Below are 20090 nucleotides of genomic sequence, written 5' to 3' on the forward strand. Positions count from 1 at the left end.
TGCCCATGGTTGTGGTTTTATCCGTCATGGTTGAAATATTTCGCCATCACATTCCATTACTGCTTACTCTCGGGGGAGAGACGCTCATTTATGACCTGTTCTTACAATTTATTTTTGTACTACTTTACAAATGTAGCTGGATGTCAAGACCACACTTTGTTCTCTAATAGTGTTTTCACTCTTCCTTTGTTATGGATTTTGACGTTTTTACAGGACACAATTTTTAGACCAATCATTACTTAGCATGAGAAATAGCTCCTATCATTATGCCCATGGTGCCTCATGCTTGATGTCACAAATAAACCAACAACTATGGCGCTCTCTCGCCTCACAGTCTTGCTAAATAAGGATGTTCACCCATATCTAATTTCCACCACATCTGATTGGAGCCCATTTAGACCCATGTCTACTACAGAGTTGTTTGACCTGGGAGTGAATTCCGATTTATCCACTCCCATTGCAGACAAAAGCCAGATATTAGTGTGGTTTTTGGACGCTTCAGTGTCACGGTTTCCATTACACACATATATTTACTGCACGTGGACAATCTGCCTTTTGGTCTTTCTGCTAACTACAGTTTTGTCTGGTTAGTGCTGCTAACTGTAGCCTTGTGGATCCTTCCAGAGGTCCAGGTTATTATGGGGGCATCAGCCAAGTGGGGTCTCACCTGACCCTCGAAAAGCTGCTTTATCTGAGCTGGGCCCCACTGTGGAGCTGGAGGCCCTTCAAAAGGCTGACTAAGTGCTGGCAGACAGGAGTTATTCACAGACCCCCTGAAGCAAATTAAAAAATGTGTTAAGTGCAGGTAGAGAAATTAATTAAATGTCGTCTTAATGATAATATGATGTTTGATAAGCCCGAGAGTTTGTGTCGATGGTTGCAACTTGCTCGCTAGTCAGACCATTGCATGTGTGTGTGAGTGTGTGTGTGAGAGCATGCATGCGTGTGTGTGTGTGAGTCGGTTTTAGAGGACGTGTTGAGAAAAACATTATGCTCCCTCACCTCCCTCTCAATCACTGGTGTCCTCCTGGAGCCTCGGGCCGTGGCAGTGCTTGTGATTGAATGTGGGAGAGAGAGTCTTTCCTCATCAGCAGTCCGTTTTAGACAAGGACACACAGTTTGACTGCAGACACATGTACCCCGCAGCACAAGTCCTGATTTCCGTCCGCTAAATGTGCCGCGCATCATGAGCCACTGCTCTTTAATAGCGGTCGGGGGGGGGGGGTAGCGGTGCTTTCACAAATGAGGGGATTGTCCTTTTATTCTGATACATTTTCTGACTTACTCTATAACTCAGTCTGAAAAGTAAAAGACTGACCTAATGGGCTCTATCTTTGTGCCAAAAGAGATGTTTTGCACCGTTTTTTTTTGAAGGCACTAAGAGTTTATTTTGTTTGGTAAATATTTCGCTCAGCATACATCACATTGGACTTTCATGCATCTGCCACGTACAGGATGGACTCTTCAAAATCCCACAACAGCACAACATGGCAGAAATTATGAGCAACAACTTTCAGCCTTTTGTTTGAAAAATATGCTAACTTAAACTTAAAACTTTTAAGACATTGTCTGAAGATATGCTAATCACTTAAATGGCTGCTAACACCACTACTTTATGCAGTGTAAATGAGCTGTGTGAACAGGAAGTGTTACTTCTCTCGCTTCTCATCACTAAACTCCATCAGGACCATCCATTATTTAGCTTCATTCCCATCCCAACTCCATAATGTGTCTCTATCTATCCGAAGACATTAAGAAGAAACATCCGCCCTCTGCAGAATCGGCTGCCGTACATTTATTTACGTTCCACAGCAGGATAATGTGACTTCTCAGGTTTCTCACTACTTTTAAAGGGGAGATATTGTTGGGCTTGGTTTTTACAGACCATTGACCCAAGTACATATAACATATCGTATGGATCTGTCTCTTGCAGCAAAATTGAATGGGTTCTGTCTTGGGTCAAGTCCCTCCTCTCCACAAAGTTGCATGTGAATCGGTTGAGTCATTTTTGCGTAATCCTGCTATCAAACAAACAAATGCAGATGACAACAGAACCTCCTTGGCTGAGGTTTATTATACTGGTCACTGCTGCAGGGATAGAGGCATCCAATTAGGAATGCAACACAATGATATATAAAAAATGTTCCTGTTGCTTTTACTAAAACATTTAGATCCCATTACATTCGTCTCCAATTTAAAACTTAAAAGACCATATTTGTCTCTTATTCTCTACCTCATGCAGTGAGTTGTTTTCATTTCACAGCTGCCTTCACCGCGTCTGTTAGGATGTTGATTATTTCCACTGAGAGTGTCGGCACATGAACTGAACCTCTGTCTAAACCATCCGAGTTCTAATCTTTTCCAGAGCGTCGTCATCGCCTATATCACGGCAACATTTAAATAAAACACCTCCAGTTTGCTGCACAGTGATGCATGGTTTGTTTGAAAATGTTTTCTGCTGGGAGGTGTAACTATTATTACCCCCCTGCTTTACGAAAGGCATGGTGGCAACTGGCTTAGTCCTGATTTACTGTCACTGTGTGAAAAAACAGGCATCAATCACTACACAACAACCTCATGTATTATGGTGTCGTTTACAGCATCACAGGTGGCGGCTCCAAGAAGGATGATGGAGAGAAGAAGAAAGAGGATGTTCTAAACATATTTTCTGTTGCCTCAGGCCACCTGTATGAACGCTTTCTCAGGTCGGTCTTTATTTCACACCAACACACACACACAAACACACACTCTGAAGTAGTTATTTTTTCAGGTCCGACACGGATTACATTCCTTTCAGCCCTGATCCTGAGACTCACCTCTCAATCTTTCTATCTCCATCTCAGAATAATGATGCTGTCCGTCCTTCGGCATACCAAAACCCCTGTCAAGTTCTGGTTCCTCAAGAATTACCTCTCTCCGTCTTTCAAGGTACTGCCCTGACTTCACGATTCCTTTATTTACATTATTTCCACTGCTTTTTCGAAAACAACGTGACCCGCAGTTCTGCAGACATTCAATTCCTCTCAATGGAGAAAATACCAGTGGATGGCTCGTTCCTCTGTGATGGCATGTGCTTAATCTCAAGGTTTTCGCAAATGAAATTGCCTAAAGGAGTTGCATTTTTTATTTTAATGGCATCTTTAGTGAATTCATCTTCATTTATCCAGTATTTTGAAATGGCTTACACAATATACTATTCCACTGTTAATGAAATAAAGCTCATGATTTGTCTAAGCAGCATTTCCTATGTCAAAAGATTGCTAATGACTCAGAATACAGTCTGAATACAGAATAATTTGAGCCTAACTGATAAATTGCTTGGACTTTAATATTTGCCGATATGAGCCTTTTCACAGACATATCCGTTTTCGTTTCTGCTGATATGAACCCCCATGACAATATTTATTTTACAGAATAAACTCTTTAGAAAGTATGTGCATTTATGATACATTTTACATGACATTTTAAAAGGTAACTTTATTTTTATTTTCTTAGTTGAAGTACTTTATAATTGTTTTCTTTTTTTCATTTATAAAATAGTTCATAGTTAAACTGTAAAGTATGAATTAGAGTTCTTGGTCATAAGGGATGGTCGGACCATAAATTGTAGTGAAAACAAATATTCCACTGTATAGTTCTCGGTTGCATGTGAATAAATGTATGTGTGGTGAAGTGGAATAGATTTAGTTAAGAAAACACGCTCTTGTACTTGATTGACTCTGACCTTTTGTGTTTTGTTCCCGGTGCGGTCAGGAGACCATCTCCTTCATGGCCGAGTCGTACGGCTTTCAGTATGAATTAGTTCAGTACAAGTGGCCGCGGTGGCTCCACCAGCAGACCGAGAAGCAGCGTATCATCTGGGGACACAAGATCCTGTTCCTGGATGTTCTGTTCCCCTTGGCGGTAGACAAGATCATCTTTGTGGACGCTGACCAGGTGAGGCTCCAATTGCACTGAGAGGAAGGAGAAAAGTGTGCAGCTGGAAGTGAGAGACTCCTCTGGAACTGTTTCAGAGCTGTGTGTGAGATTGCGATCACCCCTGCAGAGTCGTCAGTCCTTCTCAGTCCTCACAGATGTTCTCTCTTTCTCTCACAGATCGTCCGGGCTGATCTGAAGGACCTGAGGGATTTAGACCTGGAGGGCGCTCCCTATGGCTACACACCGTTCTGTGAAAGCCGCAGAGAGATGGATGGCTATCGCTTCTGGAAAACCGGCTATTGGGCCTCACATCTGGGACACAGAAAATACCATATCAGGTATATTTCAACAGCAAAGTGTTGGAGATTAAAGCCACATTAAGCAATGCCGAAGCACGGAATTCTGACATTTAAAAAATTAAACATTAACACAATAATCACTCCCTGTAACATATGCAGCAGAATTAATCCATGCATTTTTAAATAGTAACATTCAGAACACTGTGTTTCTACAGACATGTTTTTCCCTGTAGGCTATTCGGCCAGTTTATTTAGTCCGGGACATTCATGATTTGCTTTTGCACTTTGCAGAGCTGAATGAAAAGAGTCCTAAAACATTTCTGTCACTATTACATTTATTATCCATTACATTAGCTTGGATTCAGTAATTTATCAGGAAGCCTTTATTATTCTGTAAGAGTTTTCTTTAGTTCTACTTAACTCAAAAATAAGAAAAAAATAACTAAATAATAATGTAGTTTTATATGTAGAGGCTCAAGATACTATTGCTGTTTTTGTTCATCTTTCAATTTAATTGTCAAATTTAGGGGAAAGCTAAAACTGTCGTTAGATTTCCAAACATGACTTTACTTAGGCAATTCTTTTCATTCAAACAATCCACCAGAGATGGGCTATATAAGAAATGTGCTTGATTGTTAGAGAATTAAAATAATTTCACCCAGATTCCTTTGCACAAGCTGAAATCAACAAATCCATATAGGATTTAAACTAATTTAAGTTTTCTTGAAAATAAAAAATAAGCATGATACAGATTAAATTAATCCTGATATTAAAAAATGTAAAATAGTTCAGCTCCCTGCTGGACTTAAGGAGATGTACTTCTGTCAGTGTGATGAATGATCAGGCGGCAGCTAGTAGGAGAACACAGCTGCCATGATGGCGTCTCTCTTTTCGGCCGATGAAGACTGAATAGAGTTTGAATCTATAGTGACTTGATGGGATGTCGGCGTGCCGCTCACTCTGTGGTATGACCTCCGGGAAGCGGAGAGATGATCCATATCATGAGCCCAGGGAAACATAAGGTGGTGAATTCCTCTGGCAGTCTTACATCTAATAAGTGAGAAGGGAAAATGCAGAGTCCACACTTTCAGGTTTATTAATATGCCAAGTTGGGTACAATTATCCAAATGTGCCTGGGGTATTTATCTTGAGTCATTTTTATGAAGTCCCTCCCCTGGGCTTCTTCCTTTAGGAAATGGTTTTGTCACACCTCTCTCTCTCTCTCTCTCTTTCTCTCCCTTTTCTCTCTCTCCTCTCCCATATTTCACCCAGTGCTCTGTATGTCGTCGATTTAAAGAAGTTTCGTAAGATTGCAGCCGGGGACCGATTACGAGGCCAGTACCAGGCCCTGAGCCAAGACCCTAACAGCCTGTCCAACCTGGACCAGGTACATATATCAGAGAACAACACAATTACTTTATATGATACAGAGTTTCTTCTTGTAGCACGACTACTACTCTTACTATAACTTTGTTCATGTATCATATTTTGAATACACCTTTAATATTTTGTTTCTAGGACCTTCCTAACAACATGATCCACCAGGTGGCCATCAAGTCTCTTCCTCAGGAGTGGCTGTGGTGTGAGACGTGGTGCGATAACGCCTCCAAGGTCACAGCGAAGACGATAGACCTGGTGAGTCCCGGAGCCGTCACCTCAGCCTACAGCCGTTTTAAGACATGAACTCTGGAAAACATCCGTAAAATTGGGTCAGGAGATTTTCTGGAGTTCGTCTTTCTTATGTAGCAGGAGATTGTGAGGGCTAGACGCGTTCACAGCAACAGGAAAATGTCCAGAACGTTTGGGCGAGAGGCGGCGTCTGGGTAGAGAAAGCAGTAGGAATGACATGATGTATAAATTCTGCTGCAGAAATCAAGTTATTGTTCACAGCACATCGACACCGACGTCGGTCCTTATCTCTAAAAGCTCTCGAATCTAGTTTTCTTTCCAAGATGACAACTTCATCTGTGTCTTCTGCATGTAGGACTTTTTCCTGTGTCACCAATGTCATCAACATGCTTGCTGGGATTTTCTTGAAATTTTCCTGTTGTCTTCTCACATTGTACATTTACTGGACATATTATTTTCGGGGCTGTAAGAATTCTTTTTTCTCTTCTGGAGCAGCTGAGTGAGTCCTCAGATACAGCCCCACTGGAACATTTCACAAGGATTTTAGTGCAGGTCTAAAAGCAGCTTGTGTAATATGTGGAATGACACCAGATCATTAACCAGAATTACTGAATAATTCATCGTCAAATCGAATTATTCTGTTTTGATAGTGCAGTCCTTCCGTATTCTTTATTCAGATCATTATTTTGATTCTGTAAAGACGCTGATAAGTGGAATAATATTGTTGCTATGTATTTTTTACCAGAGCATATTTCCAGTCACTAATGTCCATGAGACACTTTGCATTTAGGAGGCAACTGAGGAGCAATCCCGTAGCCTCCTAAACTAATTTAGAGAATTACAGTTCAGGCTCCATTCCACTGAATTAGGAAGCATTGTCTCATTGTGGTATAGGACACCACTTGGTAACTCAGACAGTAGACATGGCCTAACATCCTTTTAACGGAATTGGAAATCAAATTAGGTTCAAATGCTGCCACAGACTGTGCTGCCAATGACCATCTGACTTGTGGGGAGAAAGTGGCTCTGGTGGCGTGAGTGATGCTTTGTCTGCTTTTCTGCCGCAGTGTAATAACCCCAAGACCAAGGAGCCCAAGCTGACGGCCGCGGCCAGGATTGTGCCTGAGTGGGTCGAGTATGACAACGAGATAAAACGGCTGCTGAGACGAGTCGAGGAACAGGGAGACGCAGAGAAAGAAGAACACAGTCCCTCTGCCTCACAGCACAAAAAAGGTTGATAGAGGAAAAAAAAAGAATATTCCCTGTGCTTATTTTTAGCCGACTGAGAATTCAAACTGTAACACCTACCTGTTCAACCTTGTGATCCAATTTCTTTTTCCCACCGTGCTCGCTTTCCTAATTTCCGTCATATGTCTCTTCCCCCTGCACAGACGACAACCTGCGTGATGAACTTTAGTGTCTGCCAGCGCCCTGCTGGAGAGGAGGGAGGCAGCACCTTCTGCACGCAGGCCACCCGCTGAAGCCTGAAGACAGACCGTTCCATCTAAACATAGCCATGCAGGACAAGGATGTTGTAGAGATCTCAGAGATGCCATAACTGCTGCTGCTGCAGTCGATACGTTGTGATGTAAGTGTGAGCCGCCAGCTGTGAACTCCTGGTGCACCCCCAGCACCAGTCAGGCCTCGGCTGGTACGGTGTCACTGGAAAACGAATTTTCAATTCAGCGTGAGTGAGGGAGAAATAGTTGGCGTTTGTGGCACTGTTGATAAATGCAAAGAATCTTAAAAGGCACATCTCTCAGCCTACGTCCACATTGTTATGTTTTAGTTTTTTATTGTTACTACGTTTACCCCCGCTGTCCAAATTACTCCAGTTTATGAGTGACTCAGGCTGAAGTTTGGAAACGCTGGGCCTGCGTTTTAGTCGGAAACAGGCAGAAACTGAGATGTTTGAAAACGAGGATGCAGTCATCCGCCTTTACTTCCTCATTCTTACAGTTCCATCTCATTGTTGGTCCAACTAAAGAAATCTCTCGTCTTACTTTTCATCATCGCTGTTCCTTCTTTCATTGTTTTTTCTATAACCAAGCAACCAACCACAGAGTAGACAATGTGCTTCCTGATTATGATGTTCAAATGATTTCTGCTGTGTGAGTATGGACGGGTATTATTATCATGCGGAGGTCTTAAAATGAAAGTGTACTGGTGTGGATGTAGCCTGAGAACCTAATCTTCAATCAAATTTGTATGTTCTTTGTTCAAAGCTTTTTCAGGGGCATTCTATTTACATTATTCTTCATTTGACTTTGCAACTTGGACTTTGATCACATTTTGACTGGAATGCCAAAACCAAAATTGTAACATGACTTATTTTGAAATTTTACTTTAATGAAATGCAAAGTTGTTCCATTTGAGCAGCAGTTGGCACTCTCAGCTTAACAGTGCTAAGTCCCGCCCCCATGAGTTGTGATAACATGCATAACATTTATTGTTTTGTGGTGCAAAACACCAGGAATACTTGAGCAGAGCTTCTCCATTTCATATGGATCATCCACTGGTGACCATGCAAATGTTGCATCAGAATACTATTTCACTGCTCATAGAGCCATCATGTCCACACGTCAGACACGTTGCTGGTAGAGAAGCCTGCATTGCCTTTTTACAAGCTCATAAGCGATATGTTCAGGGGGCGGGGCCTAGCGTACAGTCTGTTTACCTTTGGCTCAGCAGACCAGGCTGAGCTGCTTTTGTTGCCAAGATGTGGGTGAAGAATCCTCATTTGCACTCTACAGGTCATGGTTTATGTGAAGAATACAGGATCTTAAATTATTTCACTGTTTATTTCTTATGTGCGTTCATCTTTCACATGTTAAGAAAGAACCTTTCAATATTTAAATTCCCCAGTGACCCAGTGTTTTGTCTCAGGAATAAGACGAGTGCTGCTGCTCGATGAAGCCAGGAGCAGTTGTTTTTTTTCTTCTGTGTCATGAATGAAAATGGGTGTAGGACGTCTGGGCAACCATCTGTCAATGCGCTGTGTCACAGAAACGTTTATACTATGTGATGGAAAAAATAAATAAACCTTTGATACAAAACTGTAGCTACAAAAAGCAGTTTGTGGATTTTCTTCACCTGTGGATGTGAAGGGATTTGTTCTCCACTCTGAACCACTTCATTGTGTGGAAATACACATGAAGAAGAAGCTGTTAGGATATATGCGTCAGGGGGAAGTTTAGATGTAATGATGATGAGTGTCATTTCTCAAACTGTTGCTTCAGTCTGTCAATGTAGTAAATTACTCCACATTTTAACTTCCCCGTTTTAATGTACATAAATAGCTCTTTATTTACACTTCAGAAAAACTCCATATAAAAATAGCACTGTACCTATGTACAAACTGAAAGGATGTGAATTGTACAGTGTCCAATACATGGAGAGGATGGAGAATGATCAGTTGGTCTTGACAGATAAAAGCTGCTTTGCACTGGGCAGTGATTTGTTAGCATAGCAACAGTCCGTCCCCAAACGGAATCTGAAGTTGTATTATTCAACAACGAAGATGTGTCTTAAATTAATGTCGCTGAATTTAAGTGATGATTGGCTCCACATTGGAATGCGCTGGCACGCCTCCTGTCAGCGATCTCCCTTTTGAATAGGGAGGAAAATACAAACAATCCCCTCAGTGCTGGATTGGAGCCTCCTCAGTTGAAGTTGAATTTAAAGTTAAAGGGTCCAGAACCGAAGGGATTGAAACCGGAGTGACCTCCATGGAAGTTCTGATGGTGACTCTGCTGGCTCTCTGGATCCATGGGGTCCTCTCCGTGGTCGAACTTGGTTCTCATCTCTGCAAAACACAAATTAACATGTTTTTATGCAATGCTTTGTAAAGACTAAAGTGGAAGCCTGTCAACAGTTGACATGGAGGAGTTGTGCATGTGGATCATAAAGGGTTGAGTTAATTTCACCTTATAGTAAATTTCATGCATTTTTGCAGGAAAATGTTTTTAATTAATCATTTCAGTGCACTTCTCTAATCGCGTTTGTTCAGTTAAGTTTATAGATCTTACCAAACTAGAGAGGATTGTGTCGCAATACTGGAATGCATTAATACAAAGTCATGGATGAAACGCTGTGTCTACTGCAGACCCTAAAAATCGGTGTGATATCGGTAATGTTTGCTGACATGAAAGTTTATTTTACAGAATAAACACTGAAGAAGAGATTTTTGTTTACATATTTATAAAAAGTAGACAGGACTCCTCGTTACCTGGGTCAGTGAGAACCTCTTTGGCCTGAGCGATGTCTATGAACTTCTTCTCCGCCTTCTTCTTTTCCTCTGGATTTTGGAAGTTGTCCGGATGCCACTGTTGTGCCATTTTCCTATAGGCTTTGATGATCTCCTTTTTCTGGGCATTTCTGTGACCATGGTGGAGACGATGATCAGCACATTTAGCTGGAGATAAGATCAAGATGCTATTCCCTTGTTCTCTACATGAGCCCACTCTAATGATACCAGTCTCAGAGCACTGGCCCCTATAAATGAAACCATTACTTTTTATAACCACGAGCACTTCTGTTGCTGTACATTAGGTTTTCATCTTGTCAGTAGAGCTTTTGAATGCAACAAAATTCTTAAAAATCAACAACTATAACATTCAAAAGCATTAGGGCTTAATTTGTGGTTATTCAGCACTTAAAACTGATATCAAAACATAAATAGAATCCCGATGCAATCATATAAAAGCTCCCTACCTAGAAAAGAAATGCAAATCTCCTTTTACCCAGAGTTTTTAAGAGATTCCAATGATCAGTGCTCACCTCTTCACGCCCAGGATCTTATAATAATCCCTCCGCTGCGACTGCTTGAGGAGTCGCTGAGCTTTGTCCAAGCCTTCTTTAATCTGACGGTCGTTCTCACTGTGTTTAGCCGCCGTCTCGTAGTCACGGATAGCTGCAAAAACAAAAAGCAACAAGGGCGGGCTAGGATCAGCATTGCTTATTCATACAAAACAGCCATGGGGGTGAATTACAGTATCAACAGTATTCAACTGACAAAGATGGCTATAAGTCCATCGGTTTATGACCTATACTGCAGCCAGTCACCAGGGGGCGACCAGAAGAATTTGGCTTCACTTTGTGCTATCAAAACAGCGTCTGGCTAAAAGTAAAACCCACATGAGCCAACATCTGAAAGTGACTGATCTTGTACTTTATCCAGAAAGCCCCATCACATCCGGATAATGTTGCAGCAGCTCCAGGCCATGTGTGTCTGTGTGATTGAGTGAGGTTGTGTGTGTGTGTGTGTGTGTGTGTGCGCTCAGAGGCTTGTTTACCCTGTTTAAATGTACTGAGGTGAATTTAAAACCTATGAGTTCTGACAGTTTAAAAGCCCACATGAGGTCGGCTGCTCCCACCTGCTGATGTGCTCGCGGTCAGACAGCGTCTCCTGCGGTTGCAGAACTGATGAGCTCTTGGTAAACGGTGTTATTACTCTGGCTCTGACTGCCTGCAGGGTCGCCGCTGTTAATTGTGGATTTAATTGGATTTACATGCGTGTGTGCGTTTGTGTGAGAGAGATAGTGAATGTTCTTTTCTCTTTTGGAATTTGACATGACTTGTTTTGTCCTCTCGCCGTAAAATAGAAGTTAAATTCATATTTGTGGAAGTGACACTATAGATGTTCAATATAGGAACTGACCGGGCTTTAATCTGACGGATTTCTTACCTCTATTAAACCACTTGGATGATTATTATTGTACACGCATCTAATTCTTACCACCCACCCACAGCCTGTACCATCCAGCGCTGTGTAACTCCAGCCTCTGCCTGTCCAGCTCCCTGAGAGGGTCAGGTGTGAGGAAGGTTGTCTTTTATGTAAATGACGTACAATATCCAACAGATCCAATGTAGTTCTGAGTTCGTTTCAGGTGGCAACCTACAGCCGACTGTTCTAAAAAATACACTCCTCCTGAATGTATCATCCTGCTTGGTTATGAGTCATTACTTTAGGTTTTATTTTAGTCTATGCAGCTCAAATCAATAGGAGTGTTGGAGACAGACGCACTGGAATCAGCTGAAAACGTCATAAATATTGTTAAAATAGAAAATGAGAGTGCTGGCTCAGTTCTGCACGTCAACACTGAATAACTGCCAATACTGATACCAATCCTGTACTTACTTATCGTATAATGCACACTGCACCACTATGTCGAACTTTCAGCGGATATTTGTAATTGTGTGTATTTACATCTTGAATAAAAAGAAGAAAAAATCACTTCCAAAACATCTCTGGCACCCGTAGTGACAATAAGAGAGTTTCAAGTTCTTATACGAAAAACAGCTGATGTAAAAACCAGGGTTGGGATGTTGCACTGAAAATCTACACAATCCCACTGAATGGAGATGAATGGTTGAGAATTTGATTTCAAACTTAATTGTAAGATAAATGGAAGGGATTCTGACGATCTCTGAACCAATCGGTTAACTTCTGACCACGAATTAGCCTCTGGGGGTAGCGACCAATATTTTGTCAGCAATTGGAACCCAAACTCTGTTCGGCGAACTCGTTTATATTCCGATGGGTCCACACCAATCGAACGTTTCTCCACACAAACAGCAATCCTTTTTGTTGGTGTTTTAGGTCCAGACAACACTGTGTCTAATCTCTATTAGCAGCTATCAGCATATGAATACAGATAAATGAAAACTGCTCTCCATACACACAATGTACCTGGGGACAAGCAAACCCTGCTCAAATGTGATCGGCCTAGCTAGAAAACAGAAAGCCTCCTGTGGTCCCCTGCCTATTCACAAGGAGAACTTGTTCATAAAGAATAGCATGGTAGCGGCACACCACCAGGTGACAGGGCGGCTGGGAGGTGATTTAACAACACATCGAGGAAAGTGTTGTTTCGTGCTAATCCTGCCTCTGCTCCACGGGCTTAATGAGGACAGTCAAAGCTGCAACTTCTGCATGATGTCAGCTCTTCATCTTGTAGACGACACTTTCTTCTAACACACTGATGATGAGGATCTTTGAAATTGTTCGGGCTTTAGAAATAGTTAAGTGCTCGTTGTGTTTATTGACAGTTAGGCTTTGAATTTCTTTTTTTAAAATTCACAGTCACAAGAGATTTACTTCAGAGCGACTGTGTTAAATGAGACAGAATTTAATGATCAGGTGGAAGGAGCTGATGAGCCATTACTTTACTTCACTGGGCATAGTGTTACAGGGACCCCTTGTGGTAAGCTATTGCCATGACATCCAATAGTTAGGCCTCTCAAGTGAAGTAGAGAGGTTATTACAACATACTGTACACTCAGTGATATGGACTGCATTCAAATAAATGGGTGTATCTACTAAAGTGGTCAGACACTTCCGAGCCACTCAAGCTGCTTTCAGACATTTACTGAACTCCATTTGTGTTCACAGTGAACACAAATGTCCAACTCAGATTCTGCGGATATTCTCTTAAGTTTCTCCTGCCAGCCCATTAGTAAAAACTCTGGATAGTGTCTGAATGAGCCCATATGAGAAAACAGCAGGAGATTATCTTGAGTAAGTTTATGACATTTCTAACATGCAACAGATGCAAAAACGATCTGATGTCTGTGTTGTTGTGAGCGCGTCTGAGCAGCAACATCTCCTGCTGTGTTCTTTATTTGTGAAAGGCAAACACCGGAGAATGGTGTGGACATTTTCCGGAGTTTGTGTCTAAAAAGTCTTTAAAAGGCAGATAAATTGTGTGAAGTGAGCCCATTTAATTGTGGTTGTTAAGTAAAGTTACAACAATCTGTCCAAGGACGTTCTCTACTCAAATCAAGAATTCACAGCAGAGTGTGAGACCGACTCCACTAAAAATAAGACACAGCCACATCTGACAGTCTTACCTTCCTCATACTGCTCGTCCTGGATAAAGGCCTCAGCTCTGTCCTTCAGCACGTTTACATTCTCTGGGTCCGACTCCAGGACTTCACTACACACCGAGATAGCCTTGCTACCATGCTGGCCCTGGTCACAGCACGTACAAAATGCGATGGTCAGACACAGAGTATCACGGGTGAGTTACTACATAACGTGGCAGGAGGGAGAGGTCTTACCTGAGCCAGTGCATGGCAGATACGCCCCTTGGCAAGGAGAGAGAACTGGGGAACTTCGGGCTCAGTCTTCATCACCGTCTCATATTTACTCACAGCGTCATCATATCTAAGAGAACAAGAGGCAGTCAGTCATTCTCTTGATTAAAAAAAAACACAGCTTGGGTGTGTCAAATATAATGTGGCAACCATTCACATATATATGTGTTTTCCATGCCTGTCTGTAAGGGCGGAAAAATGACGGTGGATAAGGACACAGTCATTCTACAGCTAACACAATCCATGGTATTCAGAGGGGATGTTATTTTGATTATTTACACAGATACACAACTGCCTGAAGACATACAGACATACACCCACACACACCTCTGCTCTTGGATGAGTTCCTCTGCAGACCGGATCTGTTTGTTGAGCTTCTTGACCTGCTTGTAATGGCTGTAGCACTGCTTGTGATCAGGATCCAGCTTCAGGCACTCGCGCACTTCACTGCAGATCAGAGGAGGAAGAAAAGTGAGTGGTGACACCAGGCTTATGGTTGATGTTACTGCATGTGCTTTACAAACGTACACACAACATTCCAGCAGTAACAACAGTTTGGGTGAAGCTCAAGCTGATTTTTATTTTGGCTTTTGATTTTAGCTGTTGTGCTCCAGATGTTTTCTCATCTCACTTTGTTTGCTTCACATCACATAATGAAATATAGATTTACAACGATTGAGAGATGTAATTTAATATTTGAGAAAGTTTAGTATATAGGAAGGTCTCTCTTAGTGACACTGTTTTTCCCTGGTCCCGTAAAATATTGTAGTCTGCAAGTTGTTCTTACTTGAGGGACATCTCATGGTCTCCCAGGTTATAGTAGATGGTGCTTAGTTTGTAGAAGGCCTGGGTGTTGTCATTCTTTAACTTCGACGCAGCTTTGAGGTCGCTGACGGCCTTCCCCATCTCTCCCATGTGGATAAAGCACTCGGCTCGCATCTCCCGAGAAGTCACATCCCAAACGCAAGTCTGTCACAAGAGGACGGGGACTCTTACAAACTGCAGGACTCATTATAACGACTACACCAATGCTTGCAGGAAGAAATCAGGCAATGCTGACGAGGCACGTCGCTCACCTCGATGATTGCGTCGAGCTGGACAGAGGCTGTCATGTAATCCTGGCTGCTGTAGCTGCTGTGTGCCTGAGCCACCAGCCGCTGAATTTCATCCGACTTTGTCAGCTGACTCTGGGCTTCTCTCTCGTCTTTGTCGTTGGGGTGGGACTTCAGCTGGAAGATTGCAAGGTAAGACATTATATCAGCTACTTATAAACAAAATTAACTGTGTGCTTAAGAGAATGTTGTTATCTCCCTCCCAAATGGGTTCCAATATGAGCTCTTATATTTCTGAAAAGATCTCTGTGCCAATTACAGCAGTGCTTACCATACCTGACACCCATTACATTACAATCATCCCCATCAAAGAGGTCATCATATTCACAAAAGGGCAATCTCAGCTAATGACACATCCTTTACGAGGAGACCTGGCTATCCCATGAGTGTTTCCTGCTGGCTCAGCTAAAGAAAGAGTGTAGAGCATAAATGTGAAGCATTACACCAGGTCGGTGTGGTGGACTGCTGAAGCAGGAGGACAACATGCAGCTCAGTATACCAGCAGAGTATTGTCCATATAAATCTTTACAAGCTCAGATGCCAATAGGCCTCAACAAGGAATCAAAGTCCTTGCTATCTTGAAGCAGGAAGTATTAAAGCTGACTGCCAGTGTAAAACTTCCCAGGCTTTGCACCGTGACTGTTTAACCTCTGACTGTTTAACTTATTGTAGATATAAAAAGGAAATTTGTGTCTTCTGGGGTCTAACATGGTAAATCCAATGAAAAATGCATTAGCGAGTCTTAATCCTTAATAAGCACCTACAAATGGTCCCTGAAGACCCGAAAGAAAGCCCACTCAATTTAATCTTGTAAGATGGCTTATGGATGCAGCATGTTTCATATTGTATTATGTGTATTTTGTGTATCACTTAACTCCCAACTGGAGTTTTGTTAAAGGTTGAGTAAGCAAGTCTAATCCAATAAACATTAATTGCAAATCAGTTGAAGGAGAGGGACCGTTCAACCTTTCCATCACTGAAAGACCATGTGTCTGCAGACAAGAGACCGCAAGAATGCAAGTGAAGGGAAGGAGTGTTTACCAGTGATGCCGGGATGGCAAGCTTTGACGGTGTACTGTTGGAGCAGCTCACTTGATTTCTTTTTTTACTCCATAGAGTTTTGGATGCAGTGTTTTTCTGCATGCAATTTGCTTGACAAAGTTTAATATTACAAAGTTTGTTTTGCGACAGCTTTCAGAAAGTAATCAAATCCGCACAGACGTAAGACGCTCTGGATTCTGTCATTGTGTTGTTGTCTTAGCGATGTACATATATGAACGTGGGAGGTGGCACTTCTAAAGGAGCAGAGAAGACATGGAATATTTCTTCTGAGTTGCTTACTCCACCTCCTAAATCTAACGGTGAATTTTGAATCATATTGATACCACACTAGTCTAGATCTGAGAAACGCTGACATCTCCTGGTGAACTCTGTTTATCATGACTTCTTCTCAGTCAAATTAAACTGGATGTTACTCACCACTTTCTTGAAGTCACTCTCTGCTTCGTCGAGTCTCCCCTGCTTCAGAAGGAGATTTCCTCTCTGTAGTCGTGCCTGTTGGGAGAGGGAGAGAGCAAGCAGAGTCAGGACAGACTGAATGAATGATTGTACAGCTCTCTTATGAAGAAAGATTTCATCAGTTAAAGTTTCATTGTAAAGAGCTCAGGGTTGATATTGTGGTGGTGGCTACAAACAAATCAATGTAATATCACTGAGAACCATAAAGATACTTCTGATTCATGTGAAACTTGGTCAGCTGGACGTCAGCTGTGTTAGTGAGCCTTCATATGTGAAACAGGATGCATTAGTGTTCACACGGTGAAAAGAGTGAGGGCTTATGCATCCCACAACCTCTTCAGATTTGGTCTGAGTGATCGGATCTCGGGACACATCGAGGACACATTGAGAGTGCATTCAGACAGATGTTGACACCATGTCTGAACTAGGTCACAGGTTATATCTTTGGTGAGGGTGCAATACGACACGTGAAAAATAAGATTCAAGACAAATTGGTGAACAGCAGAAATGTACCGATGTGAAGTCCGGTTTGAGCTCTATGACTCTGCTCAAATCTGGCAGCGCAGACTTGGACTTCCCCATGGCAAGAAACACTGTCGCTCTCCTGTAGAAGGCCATGTAGTTCTTGGGATCTCCGTCTGACGACACACAATGGACACAAATGAGTGCAAAAACTTTTGCACTGCAATTTCTAATGTCACCAAAAAATGGAAACACCGCTAACTCTGCATGTTGATGACACTTACCCACAGCAGCGTGGAAATGAGAGAGGGCATCAGCTAACTGTCCAGCAGCCAGCAGCTTCTTCCCCATCTCCATGTGATTGTCCACACTCCCATCCCGACCACAGGTCACCCCTGAAACACACACACACACGAACACACACACACATTAACACTACCGAGCATATACTGCAACAGTACAGTGACGTGTTCTCGTTTGACAGACAGCTCTGACAGACGGCACTGACAGACCACTGACACGCTGGACATGACTTTGACATGTAGCTAGCTTGACGTTGTGAAGTTAACAACTAGTTAGCTTACACCTAAGGGTAGCTAGCGTTAGCATGGTGGCAGTTGTGCTAGTTTTGAAATCTCCCGTGGGCAAAAACAAATTGAACACTTTAACTAACAATGGGCAGATACAGGGTTACTTAAAAAAAAAAAATGGTTAGCTAGCTTAGCGTTAGCCGACACTCTAGTGGAGATGTTGACATTAGCATTAAAGCTAATAACAGGCAGTTTCGACTAGGCTAACAATGTTGTACCGATAACTTAACTTACAGTTATTTTGTCTAGTAAAGTTCGGTTTTGTTAACTCAGCCTCTTACCTTCGTATCTCATGTCAACCAGGACAAGAACATATGGGATGTAAGTCAGTATTTTGTGAGCTACATGCTCAATGGACACCATGGTTCAGTTCGTGTCCGACGAGTCCTCGTGCTCCCGATGTCCCACAGAAACGAGCCCGCGTGGTTTCAGCTGTAGTTTGTCTCGTTGAGTGTCCGCAGTCCCATCACAGGAGAGTCCCGCAGCATGGTCTCTGTGTCTGTCTCCGTCCCACTCAGGACAGCAACCCACCGGATCGTGGGGGACACTGATTGGCTGGATGCGCCGGACAGCCCCGCCCACCTCCGCTGGTTCAACTGAGAGGAGCCACGGCAGCATTTAAGAGAGAGGGACAGGGAGGGGGGGAGAGAAAGGGGGAGAGGGAGCGAGAGAAGGGGAGAGGTTGGTTATAATTTGTTTAATATTTTTTTAATTTTAAATTTTTCAACGGATTTTTTCCCCACAAATTTAGATGTCTTTAGATTCACATTAACATGAATCCGACATATTGTAGCAAATGGATAAATGGAGGTAGAAGACGTGGAAACTGTGTGTCCACAGATTGCTTGAGGATTCCCTGTCCCTTCTACATGTATATATATATTATATATATATTTGAAATAAAAATATGAATCTGTGAATTATTTGAATAGCTCAGTGTTGTATGCTAGATTTATGTTTAAAAATGGCAGTTGCACGGCCACCCTGCACCTTGCACATGTATAAAATAAAACATGAATATATGAACCTGTGTAATATTTGAATAGCTTATGATTCAATGCACAATATCGGGGTAGCTATGTTTACACATGGCACCAGGCCCAGTTTAATATAAAACACAATTTTATATAAAAATTCATCAGTTTCGGGTCCTGGGCCTGAAAAACTTTGACGGACCCTGATCCAAAGGAAGTAAAACTTGTAACAAAGTTTCTGAAGGTGAACCTGTGGAGGAATCATTACAGGCCGACCAACCTCCGGACGCTTGTCTCGCACATGAAAAATCTATTAAAGTACAGTAACAAAATATTTGGATTTGTAGAGGAGGACGTTTCACTGGTCCTTCATTTTGAAATTCCATGTGTGTATTTGAGACTTGTAGTTTTTTTTTGTAAACTATTATCAGATTGAAGTGTTATTTATTACTTTTTGCTGGTGTCATTATTGGAAAGATCTTGAAATGATCTGAATAAAGGCTCTCTCTCGCTCTCTCTCTCTTTCTCTCTCTCTCTCTCTCACAGCTGCCATCTGCAAAACACACACATATACACAGTTCATTTTCACGCTTAACTGAGTTTAATAACCAAACATGAATAGATACTTTCTGACAGCCTGTGTGTGTGAAAATGATGCAGCATGAATCCTTTACACAGTAATTGTCATATATAAAGTCTTTGGATTAGAATCAGGTTTTCATGATTAGATTCATGAGCCTTTAATTCAAAATCAACATCGTAAAATGAACATTATGATTCAAAACAGTGTGCAACAGATTGTTTCAACAAACTGCTCTCTGTGAAAACTTTATTTGTGTGTGAGTGGATTTTATATGAGACGAACTGGACTGAACTGGATCCCCTGGGATTAACAGCTGTCAAAGTGGAACTACTGCTAAAATAGTTCCTTAAAAAGTTTCTCTCCATTATTCAGCAAGGAAACTATTCAAATATGAAGAATCCTAAACAGAGTTTGGTGAATTTGAAACAACAGCAGCTCTTCTAGTTGAGGAAGCTGTGAATCTACCGTTCAGTTGTGTTTCATTACAGTAAGTGGGAGTCACAGTCAGAGCTCCAGTCAACATGTTCATAATTTAGTTTTTTCTTTTCAGGGGACAAACTTACCGAATGAATCACCACATGAGGCTGCAGAGGGCGCTGTTGCTCAGTAAAAGTGACAGTGTCGCTTTGAATGAGAGAGAACGACTACAGTTCCCCACACTGGTGTGTTCATGTTGTTATTCGAAGATTAAGAGACAAATAATCTTCACAAAATAATTGTGCACATACAAGGACACCGTTTTATCAACTTAGTCCATCAGCTTCATTGATGTGATTGTGTTTCATGTTCTTTAGTCCCAAATGTATCTTTCAAAGCAGTAATATGACTTTAAACCTTATTTGATGCAGCCCTGAATTAACTTTAATGTTTCTTTAGAAGATGGGTTCAGTTAATGATTGATTACAGGT

General features: G+C 41.9%; 2 protein-coding genes across 3 annotated transcripts in view; one reads left to right on the forward strand and one right to left on the reverse strand.

Moving 5' to 3' along the window:
- The window catches only part of uggt2 (UDP-glucose glycoprotein glucosyltransferase 2), a 35518-nt gene extending 26611 nt beyond the window's left edge, over positions 1–8907 (forward strand). For both annotated transcript variants that reach the window (XM_062401970.1, XM_062401969.1), the window contains 8 exons: positions 2601–2705; positions 2844–2928; positions 3754–3936; positions 4096–4256; positions 5490–5604; positions 5736–5852; positions 6914–7079; positions 7238–8907. In XM_062401970.1, coding sequence (XP_062257954.1) covers positions 2601–2705; positions 2844–2928; positions 3754–3936; positions 4096–4256; positions 5490–5604; positions 5736–5852; positions 6914–7079; positions 7238–7263 — 958 coding nt within the window. In that variant the 3' untranslated portion in view covers positions 7264–8907. The remainder of the gene's footprint in view (positions 1–2600; positions 2706–2843; positions 2929–3753; positions 3937–4095; positions 4257–5489; positions 5605–5735; positions 5853–6913; positions 7080–7237) is intronic.
- A 205-nt stretch (positions 8908–9112) lies between these two features.
- dnajc3a (DnaJ (Hsp40) homolog, subfamily C, member 3a) lies at positions 9113–18141 on the reverse strand. Its single transcript, XM_062401971.1, has 12 exons — positions 17907–18141; positions 17320–17430; positions 17087–17211; positions 16535–16609; positions 15020–15172; positions 14731–14912; positions 14271–14390; positions 13908–14013; positions 13698–13818; positions 10626–10758; positions 10075–10223; positions 9113–9651 (listed from the first exon to the last, which is right to left on the reverse strand). Exons 1-12 carry the CDS (start codon positions 17986–17988, stop codon positions 9509–9511), a joined length of 1500 nt encoding a protein of 499 aa, XP_062257955.1. The 5' UTR covers positions 17989–18141; the 3' UTR covers positions 9113–9508.
- Between the last annotated feature and the right edge of the window lie 1949 nt (positions 18142–20090).

This window comes from Platichthys flesus, chromosome 13 (assembly GCF_949316205.1).
Source record: "Platichthys flesus chromosome 13, fPlaFle2.1, whole genome shotgun sequence".
Lineage (NCBI taxonomy): Eukaryota > Metazoa > Chordata > Actinopteri > Pleuronectiformes > Pleuronectidae > Platichthys > Platichthys flesus.

Bases quoted from the DNA above. Each gene is read 5' to 3' on its own strand.
- dnajc3a (XM_062401971.1), bottom strand. From the start codon at position 17,988: ATGGTGTCCATTGAGCATGTAGCTCACAAAATACTGACTTACATCCCA. The intron at 15,173-16,534 runs GTGAGTAACATC...GCAATCTTCCAG, and splicing joins AGAGTGACTTCAAGAAAGTG to CTGAAGTCCCACCCCAACGA. The intron at 14,391-14,730 runs GTAAGAACAACT...TCTGATCTGCAG, and splicing joins GACCATGAGATGTCCCTCAA to TGAAGTGCGCGAGTGCCTGA.